General features: G+C 35.1%; 1 protein-coding gene across 1 annotated transcript in view; it reads left to right on the forward strand.

The window, feature by feature from the left end:
- LOC121371631 overlaps positions 1–16,449 on the forward strand; it is a 39,011-nt gene that overhangs the window by 13,435 nt on the left and 9,127 nt on the right. Inside the window, exons 8-12 of the mRNA XM_041497661.1 lie at positions 363–424; positions 4,703–4,850; positions 6,112–6,366; positions 7,918–8,166; positions 16,028–16,140. Of these exons, the coding sequence (XP_041353595.1) occupies positions 363–424; positions 4,703–4,850; positions 6,112–6,366; positions 7,918–8,166; positions 16,028–16,140 (827 nt within the window). The remainder of the gene's footprint in view (positions 1–362; positions 425–4,702; positions 4,851–6,111; positions 6,367–7,917; positions 8,167–16,027; positions 16,141–16,449) is intronic.

Here is a 16,449-nt window from a genome sequence, read left to right on the forward strand (position 1 = left end):
AGTCGCCCATAAAAACCTGTCTGTTACGCCCCCCAATTTGTTATTAGCTGTGATAGAGACTATTTCGTCAAGGGACGTTACTCTTCACACGCATGCCCAATAGCAATGTGAAAGTAGTCTATTACCTCACTATAACAACATTGAACTTTTCTCTTCAAATGAAAGACTGGAACATTGTCTGTTGCATTACAAGTAATATTTAAATCAGTAGTAACTAATGTTCATTAAATAGTAGTTTTATGCCATCCTGTCCCCTTGCAACCCCCCCCCCCCCCCCAAAAAAAAAAAAAAATAATAATAATAATCTAAACAAAAATATTAAAAAGGGAGAGAAAAATCAATTGTCAGCCATTTCTTTTCAGTGTTCCAATAAGAAGCAAGACACCAAAAAGAAGAAAGGCAAAGAAGACAAGAAACAAAAGACGTTTGTAAAATATTTACTATTATATTCTATTTGTCTTTATCCTTTTACAAACCGGCCTCGGTGGCGTAGTGGTTAGGCCATCGGTCTACAGGCTGGTAGGTACTGGGTTCGGATCCCAGTCGAGGCATGGGATTTTTAATCCAGATACCGACTCCAAACCCTGAGTGAGTGCTCCGCAAGGCTCAATGGGTAGGTGTAAACCACTTGCACCGACCAGTGATCCATAACTGGTTCAACAAAGGCCATGGTTTGTGCTATCCTGCCTGTGGGAAGCGCAAATAAAAGATCCCTTTTTGCCTGTCGTAAAAGAGTAGCCTATGTGGCAACAGCGGGTTTCCTCTAAAAAAAATCTGTGTGGTCCTTAACCATATGTCTGACGCCATATAACCGTAAATAAAATGTGTTGAGTGTGTCGTTAAATTAAACACTTCTTTCTTTCTTTTTATCCTTTTACAAAATATTTATTTCATTTCAACTTATTTTCATGCTTATATCCAATTAAGGTTCAAGCACGCTGTCCTGGACACACACCTCAGCTATCTGGGCTGTCTGTTCAGGACAGTGGGTTAGTGGTTAGTGAGAGAGAAGAGGCAGGGTTGAAAATTAGCAGTCACCCAGTTCGCCCGTGGCGACCTTTATTGGCTAAGGGCGACTAAGAATTTTACAATGGTAGTCCGTTGGGTGACCATTGATTTTAGAGTCTGGTGAGTCTGGTATTACCAGTTAACCTTTAGACTACTGGATTAATTTTTAACAAAAACCACGTTGAGTTTATAATTTTTACTGACATATATTCACTTAAATCTTTTATAAATACATGAAATAAAGTTCATATATGAATCGGTAAGTATTATTTTTGTGGGTTTTTGTAATTTTTATTATTTTTAGATCAGTTAATGGTGATTAAAATGAAAAAAAAAAATCGAAAAAGTTGCGTTTACTTAGGGGCATATTATCAAATTAGCTGTCACAATCAGCTATCGATCGCTGAAAATGACCGCGATATGCCACCATTGTTGTCAAGCGAAAATACTTGCCGAAAACCACTTTTTGAACTGAAAATTTCAAGGTATTTTCAACTGAAAAAAATCTATATAAAAGCCACCATTTTGAAAAGAAATATTTTTTCCGTTTCCGGTGAGTGCCATGTGCAAAAAGGTGGGAAATATGAATTGGGGAATGCACTGTATACAGTATACAATATGTCGACTGACGTGATGTCGGGCGAGATATCTCGCCTGCAGTAGGCAGAAGGTTAAAAAAGAAACGCACTGAAACTGAATCAAATGACCAATGTGACAAAACACACCTCGTCTCTGCTGAGAATAACAGATCTGGCAGGAGACGATATTATAGAACATGTTCTATATTTTGACAGCGCCGGACTGACCAGACTGGGGCTGTAAACAAATATAGCTCAAAACTTATTGCAGGTACTTGAATTTGTTTTTATTTATTTTTAATTTTTTTAAAGTCGTCGGCTTATTGTAATGGACTGCATACGCCATAATTATCTAGTAGACCTACTTTTTGACATTATTAAATGTTATGGTACAAATTAATCCTATTTAATTAACTTAATAGTTTTAACTCACACTAACAATGAAATTTTCCATTACTACCGGGATTATTCCAAAAGTTAATTAATTGGCATGTTAATATAAAATTCATCATAAAACATATTAATTTATTAAATTGTGAACCCATACCATCTGAAATTAAAAAAAAATTCAGTGTAAATGAAAAATAATAATTCTGATACAAATTTTAAAGCAGTTGATGGAACATCCAATGTAATCTGAACAACAAAACCATAATACGAGATCAGGGTTGTATTTCTGCACAATGCAGAGTCGAATGGGTATTTGGCCAAATAGTGGTTGATTCCATCAATCTTTATCTAGTGACTTGTCTATAGGAGGACAGCCACTCCCAAGGAGATCCTTTACTGGAGAGTTCATCCCTCTTGCATTGCCATAGAGGACTGCCACTCCCAGACTAATTTACTAAAACGCGCAGTTCTACATTTTAAGGCTTTGTACTGCATTATCGATTACTTCAGAGACCATGCAAGTGAAGCTGCATAAATTGGCTGTTCTAGCATTTTTATTTACACCTGTATTAAAATTATATTTAATCTGTATCATTAAATGGTAATTTGGGTTGGTATGGGTTTAAAACTTAAATAATATGTTTTTTAATATGAATTTTATATTTATTCATTATGAAGTTAAATGCCAATTCATCGTTTTCCTTTTGACTGGTTATTATTATACATGGTTGTTATTCAACAAAGAAAATTCTAGTTTTCATTTTCGCTGTGCAGTTAAATTGGAGGGCTATAGTTGAATTTGAGAAGGGCGACCATGGTTTTCATGTTAATTTTCAACCCCGGAAGAGGGTGTAATGGCCTTACGAACATGCTCTGGGTTGGAGCTGGTACCGGGCTACGAACCCTGTAGTCCTATGGCTAAATCTAAATCTGTCTGGAAAGTCTATTTAAAAATAGAATTGAATCATGTAGAAAAGCTTATTCCACTTGATGGTCACTATTTCTTTTTGCATATAGTTGGAGTAAATAAAACAACATTTGGAATGCAGTGATGGGTAGCATTATGTTATGAGTTTTATGGTGTTAAGGCGATCCAGCACTCACTTTGATTTAACAGCGAGATTTAGCCCAGTCTGTTGAGTGCTCACCTGAGGTGCTTGAGTTGCAGGATCAAACCACCATGGTGGATCCAATCAACTGATTGGGGTTTTTCTTGTTCCAACCAGTGCACCACAACTGGTCTGGTATGTGCTTTTCTGTCTGTGGGGAAATCTTTTAAAAGATCCCTTGCTGCTAATAAAAACAATGTAGCAAGTTTTCTCTGATGACTGAGTCATAATTACCAAATGTTTGACATCCAATAGTCGATAAAAAAATTAATCAATGTGCTCTAGAGGTGTCGTTAAACAAAACAAACTTTAACTTCATCTTGATTTTATGTATCAAGGGCTGACAACTCTAGTTATTACGGTTTAACTTGATGTGTCATCTTCTCTTCTTTTTTTTTCTTCTTTTTTTTAGGGATGGGGTGGTGACACATAGCTTACTGAATTTATTCTAAATTTGTGAGTGATGTAAAGCAGTGTAAAGTTTTAGTTAGATAATTAAAATATAACAACTTTATTTATTTGATTTTCACATTAACATTTTGGTTATTTAATGTGGAATTCTAATTATTATTGTTGGTATTTATTGAAGAAAATATATCTATGGATATGAATGCAGTTAATAACATCTAAACAGTTACAGATGCAAACTTTAAAAAATATCAGATCTAAAAGAGCCTAATTCATAAAAACTGTCTTAAGCGACACCGTCTCATCTTTGCAAGTACCGGCCTCGGTGGCGTCGTGGTAGGCCATCGGTCTACAGGCTGGTAGGTACTGGGTTCGGATCCCAGTCGAGGCATGGGATTTTTAATCCAGATACCGACTCCAAACCCTGAGTGAGTGCTCTGCAAGGCTCAATGGGTAGGTGTAAACCACTTGCACCGACCAGTGATCCATAACTGGTTCAACAAAGGCCATGGTTTGTGCTATCCTGCCTGTGGGAAGCGCAAATAAAAGATCCCTTGCTGCTAATCGGAAGAGTAGCCCATGTAGTGGCGACAGCGTGTTTCCTCTCAAAATCTGTATGGTCCTTAACCATATGTCTGTCGCCATATAACTGTAAATAAAATGTGTTGAGTGCGTCGTTAAATAAAACATTTCATTCATTCATCTTTGCACTGCACTATAAGATTGCAAAGTTGCAAGAGTTTAGTGAATTAAGTCCATGATGTCTTTGCCACACTCACCAGACCCAAACCCAGCTTCAGTGTGTTTTGGGTCATATATATGTAACTGTTTTTACTTTAAGGGCGAGACGTAGCCCAGTGGTAAAGTGCTCACTTGATCCGCGGTTGGTCTGGGATAGACCCCTATCAATGGGCCTATTGGGCTATTTCTCATCCGACCTAGTGCACCACGAGTGGTATATCAAAGGCCGTGGTATGTGCCATCCTCTCTGTGGGATGGTGCATATAAAAGGTCCCTTACTACTAATGGAAAAAGTAGCGGGTTTCCTCTTTTAAGAGTATATGCCAAAAATAACCAAATGTTTAACACCCAATAGCTGATGATTAATACATCATTGTGCTCTAGTGGTGTCGTTAAAAACAAAACAAACTTTACTTTAGTTAATGTTGTACTTGAGTAGTGTATTACGTTGTTTGTTTGTTATTTCAGGCCAGACAATGCTGGGGTGAGTGAGATCGAACAACAGCTTAAAGAGGCGAAGATCAGAGAAGCTGAACTGATGGAAAAGTTGAAGCACTTGGAAGCAGAGGAGAAAAGGGAAAACAAAAAAAGAAACCGACATATGAAGAAAGCTGCTGTATGTACTGGGCAGAAAATCAAATGATCGGCATAATTTTTGGCTGTTGCCCATTTCAGAAGTTATTGTGTTTCGGTCTGTTAAGTTTTTCAGTTATATAAAATAACATTGCAGAGTGATTTTATTTTAAATTTTAAATTAAGTAATAATTCACAAACAAAAAAAGTCTTATAGTTTGAAATACTCAAAACTAATTTCTTTCTTCCTTGTATTGGTAAATTTTTCATACAGATAGGGACATTGTTTTCAACATTTTCACCTTTATGAAAAGGCGAGGTAGATACAGGTATTACTTTTCCGGCAATGGCGATGACATTAACTTTTGAATTAAAGTTTAACATTATAGTTTCATATTTAGATCAGTCTATCACAAAGTATAATTCCTAGGTCAGTTTAACTTGGTTTAGGATTTATCCCCATCAGTGAGCCCCATCATTCCAGCCAGTGCAGCATGACTAGTATATCAAAGGCTGTGGTATGTGCTATCCTGTCTGGGATGGTGTATATAAAAGATCCCTTGCTGCTAGTGGAAAAATATAGTGGGTTTCCTCTAAGACTACCGTATATTGCCGTGTATTAAGCGACTCCTTTTATAAGCTGACCACTTAGTTTGACCCTAAATATCAAGTACAAAATCATCAGCTTCATGTATAAGCCGAAGTCATCTTTTGTCCAGTTGTACATTGTATTGATTTCAATAATACTGTAAACAAATAGACTTGTGCTTTTCTTTTTCATTATATATTTTTTCCCCTTTAATTATTACAGACTCAGTAATCGTTATCACAATGCAAACGTCTTTCATGCCGTGCAAAAATAATTCAGCACCGATAAATCATACCACAAAAATAAATAATTCAAGCTGTATCAACATATCACTGCACATAAGTAATTAAATTATTCACTGGACAGCAAATAAATTCATTAAGACACAGAAACAGACGATTTTGTGGTCCATGGCTCTTTATGAACCAATTTGTTGCCTCCGTGTAGAAGCCAACTCTTTTCTTCTGGAAAGTATTTCTAGACTTCAAAAGTCGGCTAATACATGGTAATATATGGTATATGTCAAAATATTACATGTTTGACTTCCAATAGCCAATGATTAATAAATCATTGTGCTCTAGTGGTGTCGTTAATCGAAACTAACAATATGTTCATCAAAGAGCACTGAAACGTTTTGTGTTGGGAGAGACATTTAATGCCGCATAATTCTTGTTGAAGGACATTTGGTATTTTACTGACAACAAACTTATTTTAGAAAAAACATTCTGCACATGGTGGCCCCCCACATGTTGATCTTCTCAGGGATGAGTTCTACTGTTGGTCGACGGTGCGAAACACGCCAGTCAAACAAGTACAGGATGATGGACAAGTGACTGGTAGAAAGCCGGGCATAATCCGGGAGATTGACAAACAGACTCGAGACCAGCACCTGGAGGTTCTGTTGTTGAAGACCAAGAAAAAAAGAGAACTGGAATGGGAAAAGTCGGATGACAGCACAGCTGAACGAAAAGTATGTTATGTTTAGGAGATCTAATTTCAGTTTAACCTTTTGACTATGGCAGGCGAGATATCTCGCCCGATGTCATGCAAGTTGACACACTGTATACAATGCATTCCCCAATTCATATTTCCCACGGTTTTGCACACGGCATTCACTGGAAATAATAATAGTACAACAGGAAATCAATTTTTTTATAGTATGGCAGCTTTAGTTTTCAATTTTTCAATGGAAAATACCTGGAAATTTTGAGTTATAAAAGTTTTTTTCAGCTAGTATTTTAGCTGGAGAACAATGGCAGAATGATATGGTAATTTTTGGGAATCAACAGCTGATTGTGACAGCTAATTTGATAATAAAAAAGACCGTTTTACCAACAACTAAAATCACGAAATATTGGGATAAGAATCGTAGTTCATTTCTGATAAAAAAAAACCCACAGTTAGTGGGAATAATGGACATAAATACTGGACATCTGATATTTTGTCAAATTACAATCAACAATATCTGATCTAAAATATAAAAATTAGAAAAACCCTCGAAAATAATACTTACTGATTCAAATATAACATTTATTTTATGTATTTATAAAAAAAATAAGTTAAAAATGTGAGTAAAAGTTATAAATTTGTACCCCCACAATGTCAAAAAATAATCCAGTAGTCTGAGGGTTAATAGATAGTGATAGAGAATTTGATTGAAGTGAGAAAGGTTGTAGGTTTAAACACCTTCAGTGGATGTGGCGTTTTTTCCAGATATTAACCATTACTGGTACATCAAAGACTGGTGTGTACTGTCCTGTGTATATAAAAGTTCATGTATATTAAACAAAATCCTTTAGTACTTTTTCAGTAGAAGCAGTAGCAGTTTTTCCTACTGTGCCCTTCTCTCCCTTTCCTCTCTCTCTCCCTCTTCCTCTTCCCTCCCTCCATCCCTCTCTCTTTCTCTCTCTCTCTCTCTCTCTCTCTCTCTCTCTCTCTCTCTCTCTCTCTCTCTCTCTCTCTCTCTCTCTCTCTCTCTCTCTCTCTCTCTCTCTCTCTCTCTCTGCAATTCCCCACAGTACTGTGGACTATTTGATATTTTACCACAGCATATTATTTTTGCCGTAGACAATTTCTTAACCATCAATCAGTCAATAATTTAAGGTACATTTGGATTTTCCTAATTGTTTGCTTTATTATTAGATGGACCGGCCTCCATGACGGTGTCGTTAGGCCATCGGTCTACAGGCTGGTGGGTAATGGGTTCGGATCCCAGTCGAGGCATGGGATTTTTAATCCAGATACCAACTCCAAACCCTCAAGGCTCAATGGGTAGGTGTAAACCACTTGCACCGACCAGTGATCCATAACTGGTTCAACAAAGGCCATGGTTTGTGCTATCCTGCCTGTGGGAAACACAAATAAAAGATCGGAAAGAGTAGCCCATGTAGTGGCGACAGCGGGTTTCCTCTCAAAATCTGTGTGGTCCTTAACGTTATGTCTGATGCCATATAACCGTAAATAAAAATGTCTTGAGTGCGTCGTTAAATAAAACATTTTTTTTGTTTTTTTTAATTATTAGATGGAATACACTAGCCACCTTACTCAGATGAAAATAACGGAATCTAAGCCGATTTCCTGTGTGAAAAGTGTGTCGTCGAAGCCGGAGTTGCTGCAGCAGCACTTGAAGGCATATCACGATCTGTTGCAGATCCAGCCCAAGCGGCACACCGAACAGCAGATAATAGAGGAAAGACGCAGGGCAAAGGAGGCCGCTCTTATCAAACAGACCATCGAGCTAGAGCGGCTGAGAGAAACCACTTCTACAGATGTCAGTACAGACTCCCAGTATTTTATCACTTCGACTCTTTTCAGTGCCCCCAGTTTAACAATGATGTTTTATTTTTTAAAGATACTTTGAAATCTTTGTTTTCAAAAATTATTTGGAAATTGAAATATTTTAACAGCAATTATGACATTGACTTTTGCATTAAAGTTTCACATTTAGATCCTTCTTCTTTTCTACTAAGGGTTGGACGTAGCCCAGTGGAAAGCACTCGTTTGATGCACAGTCGGTTTAGGATTGATCTGCGTTGGTGGGCCCATTGGGCTGTTTCTTGTTCTAGCCAGTGTACCACGACTGGTATATAAAAAGCCATGGATTGCATTATTCTGTTTGTGGGATGGTGCATATAAAAGATCCCTTGCTGCTAATGGAAAAATGTAGCAGGTTTTCTCTCTAAGGCCAAAAAAAAAAATAGGTGTGTTTCCGGTCGACCGACCGTCCCTAGTTTTACCCCCCCCCCGACCCTAATTTTTCTCTCTCTTAAACTGAAAAAAAAAGTTGAACAAAAAAAAGTTAAAATAAAAGAGGACAACATCACCAAACAAGAGTATTTCCTTCCTTGCACATTGTTTACGTACTATTATATGATAAATTTTGCACATGTAATTCCCTTCCGAAAAACATCGAGAAATTATGGAAAAGCTTTTGTAATAGAGTTCCTTCCCCTGTTTAGCTACCACCGAACAGCTTGTTCAGTCACGGAAGTAACCGAATGTACGAACATAGCCTTGGTACAGGTTATTTCGATTAAATATAATCGTATCAATTCAGCTTAATTCTCGTCTTCACTTAAATCAACAGGTCTTATTATTAATGCATCTCAAATGTTTGCATAAAGTATTTAAATTAAGAACAACGAAATTAATACAAATGTCCCATTAATTTAAGGAAATACACAAACAGTGCATATCAATACTACTACTACTACAACAACGACAATAACAATAATGATAATGATGATAAATAATAATAATTATTATTATTATTATTATTATGATAGTATTCAATTTAAAAAAAATAAAAAAATAAAAAATAAAATACCTACCTAATTTTTGGGGGGATGCAATTGGAAACACACCTATTTTTTTTTTTTGGCCTAAGATTATATGTCAAAATTACCAAATGTTTAACAGCCGATGATTAATAAAGCAATGTGCTCCAGTGGTGTCGATAAACAAAACAAACTTTAACTTTCCTACTTCACCTGACCTCAAACAGACCAGACTAATATCCTTAGGGGAATATGCATTTGTTTGAGGTCAGGTGAAGTATTCTTAAAAGATAAAACACTCCAGGTTTTCTCCATTCTAACAAACTATAGAAGGAAATGTTTTATTTAACAACACACTCAACACATTTTCTTTACGGTTGTATGGCATTGGATACAAACTATAAGTCCTAGATCATTGAAACTTGGTTTATAATTGCACTGAAAAGGTTTATGGTAGTTGAGCCATTAAATTTTTAGGAATTCTGTTTATTAATGTCCATGCTTATATTCAATTACAGTACAAGCATGCAGTCCTGGACTGAATGAGGTTTAAGACCATTGACCTCTCTTGCCATTACTAGTCTAGATAGTTGAGAATAGTGCCCAGGACAATGTGCTTGAACCTTAATGAATTTTTTATGACACTCGCACACGAAAAATAAAACCGTATAAAAACTGTCCTGAGTTAGCTGGCATTGTTAAGATATTTGGGGCTAACAGGGCCATATTAACAATTAAAGTTATATATCAAATATATTTTCTTCTTTAGAATATCAGTGTCTGTATATTCAGTACATTTTGGTCCTATTTGTATATGGATATACCTCATTTTATTTCATAATACATATTTTTTCAAATGTATAAAATTAGGGGAGATAAACTGCAGTTTGAGCTAATACAAACATTATGATGACTAGAAACCCACTGAATATAATGAATGAATGAATGAATGTTTAACGACATCCCAGCACGAAAAATGTATCGGCTATTGGGTGTCAAACTATGGCAATGCAAACAAATAAGATGATGATAAAAATTCAAGATTTAAATAAAAACAGTGTAAAGAACTGTGCAAAAATACAAAAATCACAGATAGATACTGACTTTTACTCACAATTTCAATTTGTGCTGTATTGGCCATTCTCAAAGAGAATATTAAAGCCGCACACCCTAGTTCCATCCAGCGAAAATAAATTATAATTTGGTTAATCTACAAACCTGTAACACTTAGATCACGTTTTTATCAAATGGAGTGAAAAGGCAGGTTTTATATCGATAAATACCATGGGAATCCCCATGTCCCAATTGCTTGAAATAATTTTGAAAGTTAGTATTCTGATGTCACCGGTAGAAGCACAACAATGCCTACATCACGACAAATTTCACAGACTTGGGGTGCGTTCGTTTCACCTCTCCTGGACATGTTCCAACTGTTCTGTCCTGGTTGTATCCCCTCTCCAGATATCGTAAGACTTATTGGTTTTAAGGGTTTGTAACGTTTTGTATTGAGACACTTACTTGTCTGAACTTTATTGTTACTGAAAATGTTCACGAACTGTGAAGAAAAATCTCACAAATGAACAACAATAAATCGGATGTTGATTGCGCGAACCGTGCACGAGAAAACAAACTGAACCAAAATGATAACGGTCACGTGATATACCAACGTCTGTGACATTAAAAATAGATTGGACCTCGCTTGCTTAACGGTTTTTTCTCGACAACACGTTTTGTGAAAAAATGCATTTCGTGGTTTTACAAACATCAGGATTACCAAAAAGCACTTCAGGTGAATGGAAATGTGTATTCTAAATAATAAAATGTAAGTAAAGTGCAATTTTATTTGTGAAAAATGGGGTTTAATAGCGAAAAACAACGCCGTAATGGTTAACAAATAAACGTAACTAGGGTGTGTCCCTTTAAGATTGATCTAAATTATCTAATAAAAATGTATTTAATGTATCATTGTAGTTGTTAAAAGAACTCTTATTGGATGAACATGTCTGACAATGGTAGAAACTATTAACCGTCTCTTTAATTGGATAGAAAGTATGGAATCTAGTCGGTCGGTGGGGCCTCACCTGAAGTGCTTTGGACAGAGGATCAAACCACCTCGGTGGAAACATTCTCTGGGGGTTTTCCCAATCCAGCCAGTCCACCAGAACTTGTATATCAAAGGCCATGGTTTGTGTTGTCATGCCTGGGGGGGAAAGTGCATATAGCAGATCCTTGCTGCTGATGGAAATATGCACTGGGTTTTATCTAAGACTGTGCATCAAAAATTACCAAATGTTTTACCTCCAGTACTTAGCCAATGATTAATTAATCAGTTTGCTCTAGTGGTGTCGTGAAACAAACCAAATTGTAACCCTAATTTAATATAAGCATCAAATTAATGAAAATGCTCCATGACTGTGACATCTGGACCTCTTGGATGTTTGAAATATTTCAATTTCCCAATAATTTATCAACAGAAGATTTGAAAATATAGATCTTTGAAGTATCAGGTTTAACTGTATACAAGGGACAGCTGTCTTTGTTTAACAAAAGTTGTAAACTGACAGCGAGTGCATTCTGTATTGTGATTGGTTAATTACATTATTTTTCCGGGTTCAAATAGACAATAACACATGCAAATCTAAAAACTCCATATGGTTATCTTTTTTTTTCTTTCTTTTTTTTTTCTTTTTTTTTTAATACATATTTATTGTTCCCGATCATATAGCAGTGTCGGGTTTGGGAGCTCCAAATCACTGCTTTACATTTGTATCCATGGTCTAAGCAACAACAAACTCTGTTAAAAATAACAAAAACTAATAGAAACTGATTCAGGGTGAAGTTCAATTCATGCATACAGATGATCTCTAATATAACTATTGTTATGATCCGAGATTTAAACAGGAACAGAGAAAATATCGAATAAGAAGGATGAGAATCAGAAAAGGATTTAGAAGAAGAAGAAGAAGAAAAAGAAGAAAAATACAAGACAGATATAGCATAAGAAGAAGGAAAGAAGTTGTTTTGAATTAAATAAGACATGAAACTCTGCGATCTCCAAACAAGCCATGCACTGAATCAGTCACAATATATATTGCTACATGTATATATGTATACATTATATTTTCTTAATATTAATTATATCTATATTACTATCACTCACTCATTAAAGAGGTTGAGCCATGGGGACCATTCTTTAATAAATTTTTCATAATTGCATTTTTTAAATAGAATATATCTTTCTATTTCAAATTTTTTGTGCAATATATTTTTAATGGCAGTGATTTCTAAGCATTTTTTTGTATTTTTGTACAGTAAATATAGTATTTTATATTAATAATTAGCCAATTAAGAAAGTTATCTTTTTCATTATTTATGAAACCAAACATGATATTATTTTTATTAAAAGTAATTATATTCCCAGTCTTAGTTAATATCCAGGCTTGTACCGAATCCCATAAGTTTTTGGTCTCATTACACTCTACAAATAAATGTGATATGGTTTCAGGATAATTACTACATAAATTGCACATATTCTAATCGACGTAGCGAATCACATGTAAAAATGTATTAGTAGCTAAAATTCTTTGACATAATCTGTATTGGAACCATAATAAAGTTGAATCGTTCACGCATTGGAAAGGTAGCAAATGGTACTGTTCCCAATCACTTGGTGTAAAAATAAATCCTTGATTTGTGTATTTAATTTGTGATTTTGGCATTACTGATTTGAAGTTTATTATATATGGTTATCTCCTAAATATTACCCAAAGTTTTCAGTGTTATTAAACCAATTTTTATATTCATCCCAGACTTCCATTGGGCTATTTCTCGTTCCAGCCAGTGCACCACAACTGGTAGCCACGAGCAGTTCCTTATAGGTAGCTAAAGAAAACATCTAAACAAATACATTCACATCACATTCCTCCAGTGTTACATTGGACATTTCATTGCTTTCTTGACATGCTTTGGTGAATTTTAATACCAGCTTTTTGCCTTCATACTGCCTGCTAGTAATATACATCCTATCACCTGCTAGTAATGTACATCATATCACCTGCTAGTAATTTACATCATATCACCTGCTAGTAATGTACATCATATCACCTGCTAGTAATTTCCATCATACCACCTGCTAGTAATGTACATCATATCACCTGCTAGTAATTTACATCATATCACCTGCTAGTAATTTACATCATATCACCTGCTAGTAATGTACATCATATCACCTGCTAGTAATTTACATCATATCACCTGCTAGTAATTTACATCATATCACCTGCTAGTAATTTCCATCATACCACCTGCTAGTAATGTACATCATATCACCTGCTAGTAATGTACATCATATCACCTGCTAGTAATGTACATTATACTACCTGCTAAAAGTAATTTACTTCTATTTTCACATCAGCTTGAACAAAAACGTAACAAATTTCAGAGAGAGTTCATAGATTATGTTGTAGGTCGGCCTAACCTGAAGTCCACAGATTCATATCACTTACTAGTAATTTCTATCATTTTGCCTGCTAGTAATTTCAGTCATATTGCCCTCTAGTAATTTCCATCATATCACTTGCTGGTAATTTCAGTCATATTGCCCTCTAGTAATTTCCATCATATCACTTACTAGTAATTTCTATCATTTTGCCTGCTAGTAATTTCAGTCATATTGCCCTCTAGTAATTTCCATCATATCACTTACTAGTAATTTCTATCATTTTGTCTGCTAGTAATTTCAGTTATATTGCCCTCTAGTAATTTCCATCATATCACTTGCTGGTAATTTCAGTCATATTGCCAGCTAGTTAGTCCCCTACCTGTCAAAACGGAGGGGACTACAGGTTTCATCTCCGTCCTTCTGTTTGTCTGTCTGTATAGTTTTCATCTCCATCCTGTCTGTCTTTCTGTCTGTATAGTTTTGTGGAAGTTTTGTTTCCAATGGCTTAAGATGAGCTGAAATTTTCTATATAGCTTTATCATGTACTATTACAGATCAAGTTTGACTTTCATGATGATTTACCAATTGTTAACAGAGTTATGGTCCTTGAACTTAGGAAATACGGGAGAGAAAAAATTGAATTGTTTTCCCCAATACCTCAAGATATTGAGCTAAAATTTTGTGTATATATTTATCATGTTCTGTTACAAATTAAGTTTGACTTTCCTGGCAATTTACCGATTTATCACAGAGTTATGTCCCTTGAACTTAGGAGATGCTAAAATTTGTTGGACCCTGGGACATGTATTGCTTTAGCAGTTTTCTCAGAATGCTTGTTATTTCCATCATATTGCCTGCTTGTAATTCCAGTTGCTAGTACTTAATAATTTCGTAGCTCTGCTTAACTTGCTATGAGTATTTGATTGTGTTCCCTGTAGTGATTAACTTAGCTTGCTAACTAGTGTGCCATAACTGTATACCACATGTCATGGCAATGCTATCCTGTCTGTGGGAGTGCGTAAATGTCCTCTTGGTGATAATATTATAAAAGAGTAATTTATGTGTGGTTGTGGGTTTCCGCTCGTAGCAGCCCACTAGTACTAATCAGCATGCATGCCCCTGGGTGTGTCCTTGAATCCTAGAATAAATATATCGTCATCTTTTCTTATTAATATTTTCATACTTGAAAATTTTATTAGTTCTTTTAGTGATGCAGTTGTGTTTTGTCCATGCTTTAGATGAATTATTAGTTGGTAAAATTCAAACAACAAATAACTGATTTCCATTTTTTTTTCCATTTAATTTGCTTTAAAAGTAAGATAGCCTTGTTATTAAGCTGTCATAACGATGTTTAAATCTGCTAGAATCATATATAATTTAATGCTGGTATCGGATTTACTTAAATTTACCTCCGAGGTTATTATAGTAGTTATCATAATGTCTGTTTCACAATAATATTAAGGTTAATATTAGCTTCACCGTGTACAATTTTTCATTTTATTGAACATTTCTAGTGTGACTAAAAAATTTATTCAATTTAATTTTTAATGTATTACTATGTAAATTATAAGCAGATAATTTGCTAAAATTATTGTGGCTGAATATTCTGTTTTCATAAGAATCAGTGTGGATTCTCCTGAAAGTAGTATGCAAGAATCATCTGAATCTAGATTTATTTTTAGAAAAGAACTTTATCAAGATGTTTATAAAAATGTATGTGGTATGTATGCATTAGTGTAAATGGGGACGGGATGTAGCCCAGTGGTTAAGCACTTGCTTGATAAATGGTTGGTCTGGGATCGATCCCTGTCATTGGACCCATTGGGCTATTTGTCATCCAGCCAGTCCACCATGACTGGTATATCAAAGGCTGTGGTATGTGCTATCCTATCTGTGGGATGGTGCATATAAAAGATCCCTTGCTACTAATGGAAGCATGTAGTGGGTTTCCTCTCTAAGACTATATGTCAGAATTAATAAATCAATGTGCTCTAGTGTCTTTAAAAAGAACTTTAGTTTAAATAAAATACCCCAATGCTATATATATCTGGGTTTTTAAAAAATAGTCATTGTAGCAGTAATTTCACATATTTAATACTGTAACAGTATTTTACAGACTGTTTTGTAGGACGTTCGTTCCATTTTATTGGTATCTTGGGCAATTTAAATTGATTTTCATGCTTATATCCAATTAAGGTATAAGCATGCTTTCCTTGGTAACCACCTCAGCTATCTGAACTTTGTGCATGGCAGTAAGTTAAACTTAATGGTTAGTTGTTAGAGAAATAGGTGCATACTTTTCCACATAGATGTAAAAACTTGCTTGCACGAATATTTCTCTCTGCGTATTATTACATCAGTGTTATATATTTTAATTATAACAATTATAGTTACAGATGTGTCTTCCATTTTAGGAGGTTGATTATTTGATGTACGAGAAAGCAAGAGAAGAATATCTGAGGAAACAGAGAGAAATGGAATTGATGAGAAACCAGGCAGAAGCCCTCGCTATAGAACAAGAGGAAAAGTACCTACTGACAAATCTTTTTTAATAGAATGTTTTAGAGTTGTTAAAAAATTATCAACATTTTCACAAGTTTGCAAACCATATGCTGGAGGGTTAATGCCAGCTTAGGTTTGTTGATACAATTTTTTTTTTAATGTTGATAAAAGTAACTTATAAAAATAAATTATTTTGGTGCACACAATTTCGGAGGGGAAGAGTGTTGCAAAAAGGAATATACAGCATTGCTTGTGAAAATGTTGAAAATTGTGTTCCCTTACCGATATTTTCCTGTGAAATCCAGAGGCCTGTATATGTGTTATTATTTTTTAA

The sequence above is a fragment of the Gigantopelta aegis genome, chromosome 4 (genome assembly GCF_016097555.1).
Source record: "Gigantopelta aegis isolate Gae_Host chromosome 4, Gae_host_genome, whole genome shotgun sequence".
NCBI classification, from domain to species: domain Eukaryota; kingdom Metazoa; phylum Mollusca; class Gastropoda; order Neomphalida; family Peltospiridae; genus Gigantopelta; species Gigantopelta aegis.